This window comes from Dasypus novemcinctus, chromosome 3 (genome assembly GCF_030445035.2).
Source record: "Dasypus novemcinctus isolate mDasNov1 chromosome 3, mDasNov1.1.hap2, whole genome shotgun sequence".
Lineage (NCBI taxonomy): Eukaryota > Metazoa > Chordata > Mammalia > Cingulata > Dasypodidae > Dasypus > Dasypus novemcinctus.
Window position 1 is genome coordinate 13622144 of NC_080675.1, and position 18584 is coordinate 13640727.

Consider the following 18584-nt stretch of genomic DNA (forward strand, 5'->3'; position numbering starts at 1 on the left):
TCAGTCACCTGCATGACCTTGGAGAAGTCACTGAGCCTCTGCGCCTCAGTTGCCTTGTCTGAAAAATGGGAATAATATTAACACCTGTCTTATGGAAGGAGACAAGGATAAGAGAAGGAAAGATCCTGTATGTCAAGTGCTTAGTAACTAGTGGACACCCAAGAAGGGGGGGATATGGTGGCTTCTCTTGAATCTCCTCATGTAAAACTCATTGATGCTGCTCCTGGGAGTAGAAGGAACTAACCAGCCCCTTACTAATAACCCTCAATCATTTCCCAAATGGTTCAACTTTCATAATAACATGGCGGCACAATTCCATTGAGCTCCAACCATGCCTTCACTCTTCTTAAGCATCTACCATTACTGTCAAAACACCCAATTTGCCCAGTATACATATTTGCAAATTAATTCTAGTGAAGAGGTATAATAAATGATCTGCATTGTACAATTAATGCCAGAGGCCCTTCAATCCCAGCCCGTGAAAGAGTCTTGGTGGAAAACCAGTCTTCTCTGAGCCAATCCAATCTCATTTGGCCTGTAGCGTGGAAATGGAGATGAAGTTGCTGCACCCATTTGGTCTCAATGAGACCCTCAGGGAAGAGATTTGCTGAAAATGTCCCGAGGTAGGCTTGCAAAGAGATGGCATACAATGGAGAAAGAAACCTTTGGCTAATGGCCGGGTTTTGGCCCCCTGGGTCTGTAGGTCTTGTTTCTGAGAGATGGGCTGAAAGAGAGATCAACTGAGCCTACAGCTGGGAGCTGCCCATTCCAACATGTGGTCTTCACAAGGTGGCACTGGTCTTCCCAGAGGTCCTTGGGTTCTCGTACAGTCTCCCAAACATCATCATAGTCTTCAGTCCATTTGAGCTTTTCATCACCCGGAGGAGATGGGTAGAGTAGCTCCATTTTACAGACAAGAAAAAACAGATGTTCAGAGAGTTTACTAACTTGTCCCAGGTCACCCAACTAGTAAGAGGCATGCCCACTGGGAAAAATCAGGGAGAACGGAATCTATGCATTTGGAGGATTTGGACCTATTCCACCCTTGGGAACTTCCAAATGTTCTGTTCGCATTCTGAAACCATTTGGAAACTGTGAGGGAAAGAGAACTGAGTCTCTTCCATGGCCCTTCTTGAAGCTAATAATTAGTGCTGCCCAAAAATGGATTAGGTAGTTTTTGCTGGACTCTCTTTGCTTTCTGTGCTGCCATCAGTGGCTATCCCCTGGGACTGACGTGCTGTGTAGCAGGAGTTAATGTGAGGCAGTGATGGGGAGCACGGTCTTTGGAGTCAGACAGCCTGGGGTCAAGTCCTGGCTCCGCCCCTTACTAGCTGTGTGACCTTGGGCAGGTAGGTTTACTTCTTTAGGCTTTAACATGAGAATAAAAATAGTAATCGATAACTTTTATCGAGTGCTTACCATATACCAGGCGTGGCACTAAGCTCTTTTATTGCATTATTTTTATCATCTCAGCAACACTGTGAAGCAGATTGTATCACTGTCCCCATTTTATAGATTAGGATACACTAATAATGAAACTCAGTACCTTGAGGCAGTAGGGAAAACATACACAGACAAGGGGTCCAGCTCAGTGCTCCTCAGAGACCTTCGCCTGGGTCAGGAATCGGCAAACTTTTTCCCTGAAGGGCCACAGAGTAAATATTTCAGGCTTTGCATTCCATTAGTCTCTGTCAAAACACTTCAACTCTGCCACTGCAGCACTAAAGCAGCCATAGACAGTAAGTAAATGAATGGCTGTGTTCCAGTAAAACTTCACAAAACAGGCAACAGGCTGATTGAGCCCAGGGGCTGTCGTTTGCTGACCCCTGACCTAGGGAATGGCTTCTGCTAAATAGCCAATCCTGCTAAATAAACTTGCAACTGTCTTCTCTTCTCCTGGCTGACATATGCCAAAGACAGAGAGGACCCTGGGACCTGGGCGTGGGGTTAGTGTAGGCTGGAGCAGCTTTGTTGGCCTCCCGCAGCCAGTAAACTGGCAGAGGGCCAGCAGGGACAGTGTTTGTGTCAGACAGGCAAGGAAAAGGGTCATCGTTCTCAGAGGCAAGGGGGAAGATGTAACTGGGTGGGCTCAAGACTCCAGGTAGTGACTGGGGTAAAGGAAACAGGCCCAGATAGCAGGAAGCATTAGATGGGGGTGAGGAAAGAAGGCTGGGTGAGGGGCACATCTCCAGCCCTTGGGGAGATAAGAATACAAAGGGAAATTGAGGCGAAAGTTTATTCAAAGAACTGGGCAAAGAAGACACGTTGGCAAAAAGGCTGTGGGTAACTCTGGATCTTGCCCACCTGCAGGATGGGGCCTGGGGCAGGTGGGCTGGGATGAGGAGACAGCTGGGCCTACAGCTGAGCGGGGCCAGGGAAGTCTAACTCCACACAGGGAGAGCAGCAAGAACTTCATCCTCCAGCCCCTCGCCGTAACCATCTCCGCCACAAAGCTCAAGCGAGACCTGTTGCCGAACTGAATCCATTCAATTCAGCAGACGTTAATCCAGCACGTGCGGTGTGCCCAACCCCGAGGACACAGAGATGGCACTGCCCTCAAAGCTCTCACTGTTCACAAGAGCGATGAATCCATGCACCACTTCCTATAGCGCAAGGTGAAATGTGGATGGAAGCAGAACCAAGCACTGTTGGAAGGAACTGTGGAGCATTCTGACCGGGGAAACCTCTCGGGAGAGGGGATGTCCGTGAGTAAAGTATGAAGAATGATTATTTCTACACTCTTAATACGGGGACCCTAGTGGTTTCCTGGAAGTTTTCCTAAGAATGATGATCTGCCACCCTGTCTTTCTAGAACTCACTGGAAACCCTTAAGCATCTGAGGACTTGTTTTCCCCTGAGAAGCATCAAGGCATTAGACCTCCCAAGAGAAGAGAAGCCTCTTAAAAATCAACATTAAACAAGTCATTGTCTCACACCCTCAAAGCCCTTCCTAGAAAATGGGCTTCAAATACATGCTGTGCATTTCTCTCTCCAAGTGACTTGAATGAAAGCCACCTCCTCTTAATAACAGCACTTTAGTTTTGAAAGGAAGTTAGAATTTTAAAAGTTAGGAAGAAATGGTTATCAGGAACTACTCTCTAGCTCTATAAACTGATTTCAAAAAACCCCAGGCTCACAAAGATAATAAAAAATGTATTTAATAGCATGTCAATATACAGCTTAAATGTGTATTAATTCTTGTTTTAGTCAGTGCATTACAGGGATAAAGAGGAGAAATATCATTTGTGAATGCACAGTCAAATGCTAAGTATAAGTGCTGATAAATCTCGGTGCTCTTACACTATTAAAATTCAGTTGTATGAAACATAACTCCAGATGCAGGGTTCTGTGCCAGTGGAGGACCTGTTTGGTCCAATATGCAATCTACAGTTTCAAATTGAATTGTATACAAGTATTAACAAAAGAATAAAATTTATTATTCACAAAACTAAAGTGATTATCATAAAGCTTACAAGAAAGTACAGCCTAGAACGAATGAGTTGAAAAACTAGTTTTAAAACTAATAAAACGTACTGGACAGTTTTGGAAAATGAGATTATAAAACAAAGAAAACAGTTGGCACAGTTTAACCACCTAATTTCTAAGTGCACTTTGTAATGTTCCTTGCAAGCTGCCACTTTTCCCAGGATAATGACAAAAAGCTTCAGTCAAGTGTCACTGGCTTATGGTGACGGGTTTTTATTGCATTGCCAAGAGTGGATTTTTAAGAAAAAACACTACAAAGGTTTCAAAAACCCTATTTATTCTCTATCATCAAAAATAGCAACAGGGGGACTTATACAACTTTTCTGGGAGTACCCACCAGTCTATTTTTTTTTTCTTAAAAAAAATAGAAGTTAGTTAAAGAAAAATGATTTGGTTTTTAAAAAATAATGTAAGGAAACACTTAATCGGATAGCCCAAGGAGTCATCAGAAATATGTGTAGCAAGAAAGCTTCGTTGCCGGCCCTCTCCGGCCTTTGCACGTCTTTTACTAAACTAGAAAGAGAATGTACAGTACCAATATGTTCCCCAACCTGCTCGGATCAAATTGTTTTGTTTTTAAACCCATTATTGCTAAACCAGAGTGTTGACACTGAAAGCCGAGGAGTCCACTCATAGAGGATAAAATTGAGAGGCCGCTTCCGAGGACTGGATCTCCACCTGGGCCATTTTGAACTGGGTGCACCGCAGCCACTTGCGGAGGGCGGCCAGGCCGGCGCTGCTCTGTCCCGAGCCGGGCAGCGTCCTGAGGCTGTGGTGGTTCACGTTGCTCTGGATGGCCTGGAGGCGAAGCTGGAGCCCCGCGGATAAGTGCTGTGGAGAAAGGGCAAGACGTTGAAGGCCTTTCTTCCCCCGGCCGTGCCCCCGGGGGTTCCAGCCTGCCGCTGCTTCTGCAGGCAGCTGCAGGCTTGCACAGGGGGCTGGCTGGCCCCAGGGAGGCAAACTCAAATTTAGCAGTGCTCCAGGCAGAGAATGGGGGTTGGGGAGACGTCCCAGCACCTTTTGTTTCTAGAGTCACCCAGACCCCATATACCCAAACAATGACATGCCCTTCTGGACGGCCTCGTTTCAAGAGGGACTTAGTGCTGACACACCGTCTTCTGGGTGGATGTTCTGAGAATCCTATGCTGCTCGCCCAGAAGCTCTCGGCCACGTGGCCTGAGGCAGGGCTAAGTGCAGGTTCTAGTGCCCGCTTCCCTGGGTCTGAAGCCCAGGTCCTCTGTAGGCGTCCTGGGGAGGATGGCAGCACTTACCCCATGGGGCAGCCGAGAGGATGAGTGAGTGTTTAGATCGGACCTCCGCACACAGTACATGCTTGTGCCATTTTAATTATCGCCGTGACCTCAGTTCTTATGTTAGTGTATATGAAGAGGCTAGACTGTATGCTTATCTTAGCCTTCTCCGCGCTTTTCATCAGGTTCTGTTGACCTCCTCTTGGCATTGTGGGCAACTTAAAATTGCCAGAGATTGCCACAAGCAAGGGGCGGGTGGGAAGGGCAATTTGGAATGCTTGGAGGTGGGAGTACGAACAACTTGCTTTTCACAAGAAAAGCAAGCCCAGGGAAGAAGTTTTCAGGAGTGCCAGTCACCACCGGTGGCCACAAAGAACATTGATGCCCACTCCCCTAAAACTGCTAGTGGCAAAGATGGGCTCCAGTCTGGGACGGAGCTGGGACTAGCTTTGCCGTCTTAATGTCAAGTCCCAATAACAGTGTTTACTCCTCAGGGAATCTGTCTGCCCTGGCACTGCCAAAGCTTTACTCAAGGCTCAGCTGGGAGTGGGAAATCCATTTGGACAGGTTCTGCCTTCCTGGCTGGAGGCACCTGGCCAAGTTACTCTTCCTTTCTGATCCTAATTTTCCTCATATGTAAAACAAGGGATAGGTCCCTTCTAGCTCAATCTGGTCATTTGTTCAATATTATCCTTTCTTAATAGATTTCTCCCCATTGCAGGAAATCAATCCTGGTGCCCAGGAAATGTACTTGGCATGCCTGAAATCAGATCCCATGGGTATCCCCTGGAGGCAGGGTTGCTTTTCCAATCAATGAGCTGAGCCTGGTTCAGTCACGGGGGTCCTCCCTTCCACCCCGCTGCCCCTTCTGTGTTATCAGCTCCCGGAGCCCAGGGGCTGGTGGCATTTGTCACTCTCCTTGGTTAGAGGAGCATCACAAGCTCTATGAACCTCATAACCTTACGATGTTCTCTGGAGGAAAGCGAGCTCCCGAGCAGCCCGGGGGGAGGTGGGGGGGGGGCTTACCTTGATATTGGACTGAATCATTGGCAACCACATGGGTATCAGCTGTATGGAAAGACACAGAAGCCTTGTCATTACTAGTCTCCGTTTTCCCACAGCAGCTTCCAGAGCGGTGAGGGAAAACAGGGCACACTGAGTCCCTTTTACATCATGCAGGGACGGGGGCACCTGCTGCGGAGTTACCCATTATCAGAAAAATGTCTTTCTGAGGCCAAGCCCTGCTGAGCTGGTGGCATTTGGAGGTTAATAGGCGCCCCGTGAGTGCCTGAATACACACTTCAGACTAAATGACTGATTGTCTATGGAAAGCTACCAAGCAAGGGAAATTAAATGTGAATTTATTTAATTAAGTCCTCGCTTTCTTGAAATAGAATTTCCTGCACAGGATCTTTAGAACTGAGACTCCAAGTAGAATGGTGACTCGATTTGCCCACAGCCATTAAGGAAAAACCACTGGAAAGTGGTTGGAATGTTTCAGTGACAGAGAAAAAAAGACTCCTGAGGTTGGCTGGCTGTGATTTACAGGCGAAATACAGCAAGAATCAAAGAGGCCAGGCATTATACAATGTGGGTGTACCCCAAAACAAGCAGCAGGACAGTGCACTGGTAGGTACAGATGAGGGGTCCCCTCTGCTGCCTCTCTGATTGGCCTTTAATCCCCCCCTGCAATGGGCCCTTGAAGGGGGCACAGGATGCCGCAGCTCAAGTGCCCCAGCAGCGGCCCCTTTCTCTTCACTGGTCTCTGGGCCCTTTCAGTCCTTTGGAAGATAAATGAGCATCCACGGCCTTGGGAATCTAGAAGTCAGGGACAGAACACAATGTTTCAGAAACTGTGTTCCATGAACTCTATTTTGGTGGGATTTAAGTGGGGTAGAGAGAGGCGGTTCTATGGTCAAATAGGTTGGGAGATGCTGGTTTCTTTATGTCACCACGTCTCAGCCCTTTAATATGCTAATATGACATCACATCATTTCACTTCATGTTCCTTCTTACCCTCTATTCCAATAAAGGGGCAGAGTGTTCAGCTTTACCCACAGTTAACTACAGATTTAAAAAACAGGGCATAGCTCCAGATGAGTGTTCATAGAATAAACCTTTGAAAACAACAATGTCAGATAATATGGGAATTTCATTGGTGAGTTACACTAACAGTCTGATTTCAGATGCTGGGGGCCGATTCCCAAGCACTGTTGAAGGGTGCTTGCTATGGGTTTAAAGATTTAAAAAGGCAACCCCTCCTCACCAGAGATTTTCAGTTTGACTAACTTTTCATATAAGTACTGGAGAGAATAGGGAAGAGAGAGCTGTAACACCACAATAGGGGCTGGTAAAGTAAGGTGAGCAGGATCTGAATGATGGGCAGGGTTTGACTAGGTAGAAATGAGGTAGCGGGCATCCCAGGAAGCAAAGAGAGAGGATGAGCAAAGCCCAGATCGGGCGGTGGAGGGTGGAGAGGGCTGAGGGAGGAGGGCAGCGTCAGGGGACCTGGCAGCATGACGTTCTTAGAAAAGCAGAGGCTGGAGCCTCTCGCCATCAAGCCCCAGAGGACCTGAATGCCAAATTAGGGGGTTTGGATTTTATTCCAAATTAAATAAAACTTCTGAAGAGGGAGCCCCATAAACCATGAGCAGACTTGTGCCCCAGAAAGATCACTGTGGCAGCGCCCTGTAACCCGGGGTGAAGAAGGACACGGGGGCGATGAGGCTGTCTCGATGGCCGGGAATGGTTTCTGGGACTGGAGAGCGATGGTGCCTTTAGAGCTCCCTGGAAGGTCTCAGGACCAGGTTGCTCTTTGGAGCCAGCAGGCCAAAGAAGAAGTGCGATTTCTAGCCTGGGGCAAACTGGAGACTGGAGGTGCGGTGCACAAAACGAGGAACCAGGAGGAGAGCGTGTTTGGGACAGGGATCAGGGTACAAATGGCCCGTCTGTTCATGGCCGGCCATAGCCATAGGCTGCTGGTCTTATTTAATTCATCTCAACAATTTTTAAAAATAAACTTGGTGGGTGATAAATTGCATTGTGTTCCCAGGGCTAAATCTGGCTCTTGACGTATACAATCTGCTGATGGGACGTCCATTGATGTTTATTCCACAACATTCCTAAACACAGCGCTTGCTTACCTTGCAGCCAGTGAATACCCTGTCTCTAACATGAATATGGTGTTTAGAAATGGTGTACGGTGTGTAACAGAAAATGGAATTGGACGAAACCTAAAGAGATCAGAAAACGGCACTTCCTCCCTGCCCTCCCTTAGCTCAACTGCAGGATGACAAAGGTTGGGTGCCAAACGAAGCTATGCCCCCTGGCCTTCAGCGGGACTGGCTCATCTAGACAATTTAAATGGGAAAAAATTAACTAATCCAACTGCCTCACCCAAATGTGATGAACAGCCAAAAGCAAACCCCGGGAATCCTAATGCCTACAGACGTTTGCTGACTGTTGGGCTATGAAATAAGGAAGCAGAACCACAGGTCTCTGGATATTTGGGAAATATCTGAACTAATTTTCTACTTTGAATCCCAAGAGACCAAGGAAGGCTAGGGACCAGGGAGCACCCAGGTGGACCCTTCTCCCAATGCTATCGTTGGGTCTAAGAGCCTGAAGAAGACAAGAAGGGGAGGAGGGATATGCTGGTTTTAGAGGAATTTTGTTGTTTCCCATTGATGTAACATGTGGCCATATGATTCTAAAATATACCTTCAAGGGACCTTCATTTCTGTGATTTACAAATCACATGACTGAAGGTTTCAGGCTAAAGCTCATTATTATTGATAGCATTATATAACCCAGCAGTCATCCTATTTCAAGAATACTAATTTGACTTATTGAATAACCTTCATTTCAGTTCCCTTTTGCTCATGGTTCCTCCAAAGCTGTCAGTACAAATTACATGTAATTTATTTGGGGCTCTGTAATGTTATAATAGAGTAAAGTTGGTTGGGCTTGTTTTCTCCTCTCCACAAACAACAACCAGAAAACAGAGGGACATTCTGAAAAATAGGTTTTTCACCAAAATAAAAGAGATATCTTTTCCCTTATCTTGTTTTATGCTAAAGACTAAGTCAAATGCTTCCTGCTTGGATGCTGTGTTCATTTTACTCCATACTTGTTTCAGCCCTCAAATAAATTAAAATTGGTAGTGAAACTTTCTCTTTCAGCCAGATGGAGTAACAACAAAGACTAGACTTACCCTTCTCCTGAAACAACTAAAAAATCTGGACAAACTGTATGAAACGATGGTTTTCAGACATTGAGCATCAGGCAGTGCAGGATAGTGGTCACTGAGATGGGGAAATAAAAAAGGTAAGCTCTACAATTACCCAGAAAACTGCCTAGAGAGAGTTTCCAGGCAGCAGCACAGGCAGGAGGAGCCCAGGTGGAGCCTGGCAGTCTGCCTGAGTGGAAGAGCTGAAGTGGGAGTCCCAAGATGCCAAGGTGGCTAGAGTTTGCAAAGCAGAATACTGGAAAGGAAATACACACAGAGAGAGAATGCCAAAGATCTGCAAAGGATCCCCTTGCTCTTCAGCTGAGAACTGACCAATGCATGTGTGTTAAGGAAACTACCTGAGGCCAAAGACAAACAACACAGAAGGATTAGAGGGTACAATCCCTGGTGATCACACAGGGTTTAGAAATAGTTGGTGTTCCCAATAGAGTGGGAAAACCTTATAATTCACAGACTATCAAGTACTCAGAAGGTAATTGCCTTAGCAGTAAAGGAATATTAGCCCTAGAGAAAGTGTTGCTCTGATTCTACCTAGCAAAACTTAAACACAAGCCCAAAAGGATAAAACTGTTTCTAATAACTTTATGTCCCAGAAAAAGGCTCATGAATATTTATTTACAGAAATACAAAAATGTCTAGCACCCAAAAAGGCAAAATTCACAAGGCCAAGAATCCAATAAAAAATTACCAGGCATGAAAAGAAGCAGGAAAATGTGACTCATAGTAAGGAGAAAAATCAATCAATAGGAACAGACCAAAAAATGATACAAACAAAATTAGTAGACAAGGACATTACAACAGTTATTATAAACATATTTATGACAGCGTGAGATTATTTTTGTAAATCCCCCAAAAAGAAAGATTATGTTGGTAAACTAACCTGTTCTTCTGGGTGTGATACCCTTTGATTATATTGATTCAATTGAGGGGCCCTTGATTAAGTTACCTGTTAAGATTAGGGCTTTGATTCGACCACATCAGTAAGGTATGACTTAGGCTGAGTCCCCAGCCTCTTGGTGGGCCAATATAAACAGACAGGAGAGCTCTGTCATTTCTGATTCTGGGTCCAGGGGAGAGGTGAGGTATTGGCTTGATAGTTTGCAGTTGACTTTGGAAAGACACCTGAAACTGATATAAAGAGCCTGGAAAGACACAAGCCCCTATGCCAGGAGAGGCAAGCCCTGTGCCAGCCTGCAGCTGAGAGAGGAAGCCCAGAGGGGAAGGCTGAACCCTCACAGAGATCAGCGACCATCTTGCTTCAACATGTGGCAACTGACTTTGGTAAGAAAGGAACCCTGAGTTGGACATTTTGTGTGCCTTGTAACTGTAAGCTTTTACCCCATGTAAATACCCTATGAAAAAGCCAACAGATTTCTGGTACTTTGCATCAGCATCTCTTTGGCAGACTAATACAATATTCAATATAGTCAAGAAGGTAGATGAAAGATTGAGCATATTAAGTAAAGGCATAGAAGAAAATATTTGAAGAAACAATGTCCGATAATTTTCTGAATATAATGAAAAAGTATAAATACACAGATCCAAGAGCAAATTCAAATACAAGAAACGTGAAGAAAACTACCTCAAGGTGCATCATCATTAAATTGCTTAATAATGGTAAAGAGAAAATCTTAAAAGCAGTCAGAGAAAAAAAGACATTTATATACAGATGACAAAAGATTAAGAATGACACAGATTTCTTGTAGGAAGCAATGTAGGCAAGAAGATAATGGAGGAACAAATCTTTAAAGTACTGAATAAAGCAAAAACTCTGTCAACCTAGAATTCAATGCCCACAGAAAATGTCTTTCAAAAATGAAAGCATTTAGTTGTGGATGGTGGCAATAGTAACACAACATTGTAAATGTAATGAACAACACTGAAATATATACCTGAAAGTGTAAAAAGGGGAAATGTTAGGTTGTATATAAGGTACTAGAATAAAATTTAAAAAACAACCATGGAACTGCATAACACAAACTATGAACCCTAAGTTAAACCAGGGACTATACTTTATAGTCTATGTGCTTTCATCAGTTGTAACAACTGCATCATACCAATTCAAGGTATAACTTATAGCATGATATATGGGAATCCTGTATTTTAAGTATGACTGTTTTATAAATCCACAACTTCTCTAAAAAAATATGAATTAAAAGAAAAAAAGAAAAGAAATGGGAGCGAGTATACCTCAGTGGTTTGAATGCCTGCTTCCCAAGTACAAAGTTCTGGGTTCAATCCCTGTTACCTCCTAAAAAAATTTTTTTAAAGAAAAAAAAACTTTCTCAGACATACAAAAGCTGAAGGAATTAATCACCAGGAAACCTATACAAGAAATATTAAAGGAAGTCCTTTGGGCAGAATGAAGATAACAGACAGAAATTTGGATCTATAGAAAGGAATGGAGACCACCAAAAATGGCAAATACAAATATGGCAATAATGAGAAAAATAATTTTTTAAATCTCTTTAAAAGACAATTGATGGTTTAAAGCAAAAATAACAATGCATTTTTGGCTTATAACATACGTAGAAGTAAAATGTACCACAACAATAGCACAAAGCCAGGAGGTGGGAAATGGAAGTGTGCCATTGTAAGGTTCTTATACTACACATAAAGTAATATAATATTATTCAATGTAGACAGTGATAAGTTAAGAATGTGTAGTATAAACTCTAAAGTAACCACCAAAACAAAAGCTAAGATATATAGCTAGTAAGCTAACTAAAAAAAATCACACTTCCAAATAACACATGGATTCAAGAAAAAATTGAAAATATAATCAGAAATGTTGGAGAAAATATGGCGCTTACTGGGACACAGAGACTGAAAGGACTATAGACAAAGAAAGATTTATTGAGAAGCTTTCCCAACGAAGGGGGTCTGAAGAACAGACTTCAGCCCCGTCCTGGGAGAGGGGATTTGAATTTATACAGAACTTTCCTAGGCAGGAAAATGATAGTTGGTGGGAGGGGGTTGCAGGTCTGAGTGAAATGCAGGGGCCAGTAGGAAGTCCTAGAGATGATGAAAACTTTCCCTGATAGTGACTAGAAGATAGTGGGTTAGGGAGGTCTGGTTTCTTGGAATGCTGCAGGAGCAGAGGTTTCATTTTTCTGTAGGAATTTTATCTCCCTCTGATATGTAGGTAGGGAAGGTTTCCATTTCCCTCTACTCCTGTCTCTATGTGGTTTCTTTATTTAACCCGTGGGGAAGCGCCATGCCCTTGGATACGTAGGCTTCTGGGAGATGGGGTCAGCCTTTCCCCAGTGCATATCAGGGGAAACTGAGCTACAGCTTGTTAATTATTGCAAACCTCTAACAAGAAAGTATTTTGAATGGAATGGAAATGAGAGGATATCAAAATTTGGAGGAATGGAGCTAAAGCAATACTTACAGGAAATTTAAAGTACTAAAACCTGATGTTTGAAAGTAAGAAAGTTCTCAGATCAATGGCCTTAACTTCCATCTTAAGAAACTAGAAAAACAAACTATAATCAAAAAGGAATCATAAAAAGACTCAATCACTCTAAAAGAAAGCAGAAAGATGAAACAGGAAGCAAAGAACAGTAGAGAAATATAGAAAACAATGATCGAAATGATGGGTTTAAACCTAATAATATCAGGAAACTCATTAAATGAAAATGGTATTAAACGCCTCCCCCTCCCCCCCCCCAAGAAAAAGGAATGGATTGTCAGATTGCTGAGACTTCCAAGAAATACGGCAGAGTAGGGACCCTGTCCTTCCACAAAAACAATTATTAAACAGGCAGGAACTGTCTGAAACAACTGTGCTGAAACTCCAGAGGTAAGAAAAACACTGTGCAGCACCCAGGAAAGAGTGGGAGGAAGAGCTGATAAATTACAAAAAGAACTCTAAGTTGCTCTCTCTGCACGGTGGCTGCTGGCACCCATCCCCGCTCCTGTGGCAGGCTACTGCAGGGTCCAGTCCCCGGCTGTTTGCTGCTGACAGAAAGGGACATAAAAATCTTCCCCGAGAACAAGGGTGACCATGGCCAATCACCGAACATGGCTTCTGATTAGCAGATTCAGCCTGCTAGATGCTGGCTCTGAGAGCACTATTGTTTTAACCTGCGCTGGACAAAAGCAGCAGCAGCCATTGTTCCAACCCTTCCCAGACAGAGGTGGGGGCAGTGGAGATTTAAAGAGGCAGGCTACAGGGGAAAGTTAGCTGAAGGGCTGCATTTCGGGGGCAGGCAAAGAAAGCTCAGCTTTGGGCAGCCATCAGAGAAGCTTGTGGCGCCTTTTCTCACATCTTCCACAGGGCACTCTAGAACCGTTTGTGTTCTCTTCATGGGTCCCTGGCCCTGTTTTGGCTTGGAAAGACCAAATGGGGAGTCTTCCCTGGGGTGACCTCCTACTAGAAGTTGTCCTCTAGACAAAATCAGAGTGAGACAACAAATGGAGTGTAAAAAACTCTGGAGGCGACAGCCAGAGACTTGTGGGCTTCAGAGACAAGGGCAAGGGACGTTTGTCCTCTAGAATACAAAGGGGACACGTAAACTCTGTAAACAGAGGAAATCCAAAACAACTAATAAGCAAAATCCCCATAAGACAGGGAAACCCTGCACACTGCATTCTCCTTGGGCAGACCTTCCTGATAGGAAGGAACAGATATCCCAGGGAGTGAATCACATAGTTAACATTTTAAAATATTAAAATGTACAGTGTGTAACAAAAGAGTACAAGACAAAGAAGGAGGAAATGAGTACCCATCAAAGGAAGAGGATAAAAATACAGAAAACACCAATGTAGAAGGTGAGAATATGGACATAGCAAACAAAGCCTTTTAAAAAAATGATCATAAAAAATGTTTAAGGAAGATACAAAGAAAGAACTACAGGATATCAGGAAAAAATGAATGAATAATATGAGAGTCTAAGCAAAAGACATAGAAATTTTAAGAAGGAACTAAATATACCCAAAAGAATTGAAAGGATTCGAACAGATACTTGCACACTGATGTTCATAGTGGCATTATTCGCATTTGCCAAAAGACAGAAATAACCCAAGTGTCCATCAACCAATGAATGGCTAAATACAATGTGGTATATATACACAATGGAACGTTACCCAGCTATAAAAAGGAGTGAAGTTCTGATGCATGCTACAACATGGATGAATCGTGAAGACATCATGTTGAGTGAAATAAACCAGACACCAAAAGATAAATATTGCATGATTACATTCATGTGAAATACCTAGAAGAAGCAAAATTCCTAGAGACAGATGGTGGTTTTTAGGTTACCAATGGCTGGGAGTGGGGGTGGAGGCTGTGCCATGACGAGGGAGTTAGAGCTAAGTAGGTGAGTAGTTTCTGTTTAAGATGATGAAAAAGTAGAGGTAATGAATATCAGTAATGGTAGCACAATATTGTAAATCTAATTAATCCTACTGAATTGTACTCTTGAAGGTGGTTAAAATGGGAAATTTTGAGCTGTATATTTGTCACTACAATAAACATTTAAAATAAAGCAATGTGTAAAAGTAAAAAAAATTAATCAATGAAATTTACCATATTAGCACGGAAAAAAGAAAAGTCCCATGACCATCTCAGTAGAGGTAGAAAAAGTACTTCACAAATTCAACATCCATTCCTGATAAAAATTCTCAGTACACTGGGGATAAAAGAGAACCTTATTCAACCTGATAAAAGGTATCTAGGAAAAACAAACAGCTAACATTTATGTTTAATGAAGAAAGATAAGATACTTTATCCCTAAGACAGGAACAAGGCAAGGATCCCCACTCTCACCACTTCTGTTCAACCTGTACTGGAGGATCTAACCGGAGCAATAAGACAAGAAAAAGAACTAAAAAACATAAAGATTGGAAAGGAAGAACTAAAATTTCCTTTATTTGCAAACATGATTGTATATATAGAAAATCTGACGAAAACTGCAAAAGCAGCTACTAGAACTAATAAGTGAATTTAATAGGCTGTGGGGTATAAAGTCAGAATAAAAATCAGTTGCATTTCCATATACCAGCAACAAAAAATTTAAAATAAAAATATATATATATCATTTACAATAGTATAGTAACACACTGATTGATAAACTTTATAAAAAATATACTGGTCTGTATATGGAAAACAACAAAATATTTCTGAGAAAATTTAAAGAAGATATAAGTAAATGGAGAGATATAATGTGTACATGGATTGACTCAATATTGATAAGATGTCAGTTCTTCTCAAACTGATCAATAGAACGAATGCAATCTCAATCAAATTGCCAGCAGATATATTTGTAGAAATTGACAAGTTGATTTTAAAATTTATGTGGAAATGCAAAAGACTTAGAATAGTCAAAACGTCTTTGAAAAAGAGGAGCACCACCTGATTTCAAGACCTATTATAAAGCCATAGTAATTTAGACAGTGTGGTGTAAGGGTAAAGAAAGAAATTATGGAATAGAGTCTAGAACTAGAAACATACCCATACAGTCAATTTTTGGCAAAAGTGCAAAGGCAATTCAATGGAAAATGATAGTATTTTCAACAATTGATGCTGGAACAATTACGTATCTATAGGCATAAAAAGTACCTGGATCTATATCTCACATGATATATAAAAAATTAGCTAAAAATGGATCATAGACCTAAAAAAACACCAAAACTATAAAACTTCTAGAAGAAAACGTAGGCAAATATCTCTATAACCTTGGAGTAGGCAGACTTTTTATATAATGAAAAGACAAGCCACAGAAAACCTCTGCAAATATCTATCTGATAAAGGACTTGTATTTCAAAATCCAATAATAAGGAATTGAAAAAAATTAAAAATGGGCAAATAATTTGAATGACATTTCAGCAAGCAGATATAAGGATGGCAAATACATATATGTAAAGATGCTTACAACAGGGAAATGTAATTTAAAACCACAATGGGATACCAGTACACAATTCTTAGAATGATTAAAATTAAAGACTGACTGTACCAAGTATTGAAAAGATATGGAGAAAACTGAACTCTCATGCACTGCTGATGCAAATGGAACATGGTACAAGCATTTTGGAAAATGTTTTGGCAACTTCTTTTAAAAATTGAACATATTTCTACTATATAGCTCAGCCATTCTATTCCTAGGTATTTACCCAAGATAAATGGAAGCGTATGACTACATAAAAATTTATACGGCTTAATTTCCAACAGCCGAAAACGGGAGGCATCCCAGATGTTCATCAACTGATGAATGGATAAACAAAATATGGTATGTCCATTAATGGACTACTACTCCGAAACAAAAAGCAATGACCTATTGATATATGCAACAACGTGGATTAATCTCAATATAATGAGTCTGTGTGAAAGGAGGCAAAAAATGTATATACTATAAGAATCCATTTATACAAAATTCTAGAAGGTACACAGTAATCTGTATGACAGAAAGCAGATAAGAAACTTACCAAATTAAATACTTTAAATAGTACAGTTTACTGTATGTAAATAATATTTCTATAAAACTGTAAAATAGGGGGCGGACTTGGCCCAGTGGTTAGGGCGTCCGTCTACCACATGGGAGGTCCGCGGTTCAAACCCCAGGCCTCCTCGACCCGTGTGGAGCTGGCCCATGCGCGGTGCTGGTGCGCGGAAGGAGTGTCGTGCCACCCAGGGGTGTCCCCCGCGTGGGGGAGCCCCATGCACAAGGAGTGCGCCCGTGAGGAAAGCCGCCCAGCGCGAAAGAGAGTGCAGCCTGCCCAGGAATGGCGCCGCCCACACTTCCCGTGCTGCTGACGACAACAGAAGCGGACAAAGAAACAAGATGCAGCAAAATAGACACAGAGAACAGACAACCGGGGGAGGGGGGGGGAATTAAATAAATAAATCTTCAAAAAAATAAATAAATAAACTGTAAAATATAAAAACAGTTGTGATCATCCAGTTATAGTAACTCTCCTAACTGCTTATTTTTGATAATGACTGCAGCTAGAGAGATATCTCTCTATCCCATTTCAATCAACTGTCTCGGAGTGTTCTAGTAACAGTCACCTTCCCTGAAAATGGGCTGCTTTTTTCCAGCACAGTGTGAGTTAACTTGGTGAGTGTCCTTTGCTGACAGATGGAGTCGACTAGGAAAGAAATAGCAAGTGTAAGGCTCCAAATTGATGCCCTCTGTACTGGTTGATGGTGGTGGTGATGCCCAAGATGATAGAATAGAGAAGTGAAAGGTTAAGGAAGGAAAAGGTGTATGAAGAGGAAAGAAAAAGAATCAGTGAGATGAAGAGCAGCAAGACTAGGAAGGAGAGAAAGACGGGAATTAAGAAAGAAGACAGGAGTTAAAGAAAGATTGAGTGAGTGAGAAACCAAGTTCTCTTCTACTCCTTTAATTTTTAGTGCAATAGTAAGTTTCTGATGTCCCTGGGCAGGTTACAAATGCTTAAGTAATTTTCATACATGGAATAATGACTTAGAACAATACTTGAAACTGAATTTAACTTATTTTAGATAAAAGCACCAGCTACCAAGTCAAACAATTACAGACTAAATATTTTCCTTGGTTTTCTGGGTATCTTCTGCAAGATGAGGGGCCACCAACCAATTCACATTACTAGAGAGTCATTTTCAGATCAACTTTTCCCCAGGAGTACTTTAATTACGGTGTTAGATGAGATCTAGGTCTGACACTTGGCCCAGGCAGTTGGTTACAGTGGAGCAAGAGCCGAAACAGCTCACTAACTATCTGGTGAAGGGTTTTCATGTCAGCCTGAAGCCTCTACCCCTACCTCTGAATACTGAAACTCCATCGGTTTTAATTTCTTCTTCAGAAGGTACATTCAAAATAAAATCCACATTTGTTTTTAGCAACAAGAAAGGGTCTATAAAGATTGTAAGATTTTCCTACCTTGACAAAAATTGTTGAATTGCATTCTTGCAATGCCTCCATTAAACTAATCACATGGAGACACACCATTTCTACCATCTGAAACAACAAATATGAAAATCAATTCCACTCCCAGTGATCCAGAAAGCTTGCAAACTAAATTGTGCTGTGCCCATGAGGTCCTTTTGCAAAATGACTCCTGGGGAATACAAGGAGTGGTGTCTGTTCACCTCTAAAACTCCAGAAACTGTAAAGAGATGCTCCAGAAGTTTTGCATTGTCTTGCCTTCCTCATTTAACTCAGAGCTGCCAATGGGACTTGGGTGAGGACCTAGCTAATCTTCATTGCACTGTGACTCAGGCCAGAGCATCAGTACTTCTGCTTTCTTCATTTCCAGCTGTACAATTTTGGGCTTAGTTCCTATTTTCCATCCTGATCCTTTCTCCACAGTTTCTTCATCAGGAATGGCTGCTAAATTTATTACAGATCTGGCATTGAGCCTTTATCCTCTATGGAAAAAGGTAGCCATACTTATGCCATTTAAAAAGGACAACAGGTTTTGGGTCCTGAGTGGAATGAACTCATGGGGTCGATCTGCTCTTAAACCACCACAAAAAGAAGACCCAGTTTGCTAAGTAAGGTTTTACTAAATTGCTTAGAATCCAAAAGTAAAATGAATCTCACTCCTAGGCTCTGACTTTATAGCACCAAGACAACCCTGTGATGGTTAGGCTAATGTGTCAACATGGCCAGGTA

General features: G+C 42.3%; 1 protein-coding gene across 8 annotated transcripts in view; it reads right to left on the bottom strand.

Moving 5' to 3' along the window:
* Positions 1-3142: 3142 nt before the first annotated feature.
* UNC79 (unc-79 homolog, NALCN channel complex subunit) overlaps positions 3143-18584 on the bottom strand; it is a 329268-nt gene continuing 313826 nt past the window's right edge. For all 8 annotated transcript variants that reach the window (XM_058292338.2, XM_058292349.2, XM_058292334.1 and 5 more), the window contains 3 exons: positions 17850-17927; positions 5763-5804; positions 3143-4317 (listed from right to left, as the gene is read on the bottom strand). In XM_058292338.2, coding sequence (XP_058148321.1) covers positions 4117-4317; positions 5763-5804; positions 17850-17927 — 321 coding nt within the window. In that variant the 3' untranslated portion in view covers positions 3143-4116. The remainder of the gene's footprint in view (positions 4318-5762; positions 5805-17849; positions 17928-18584) is intronic.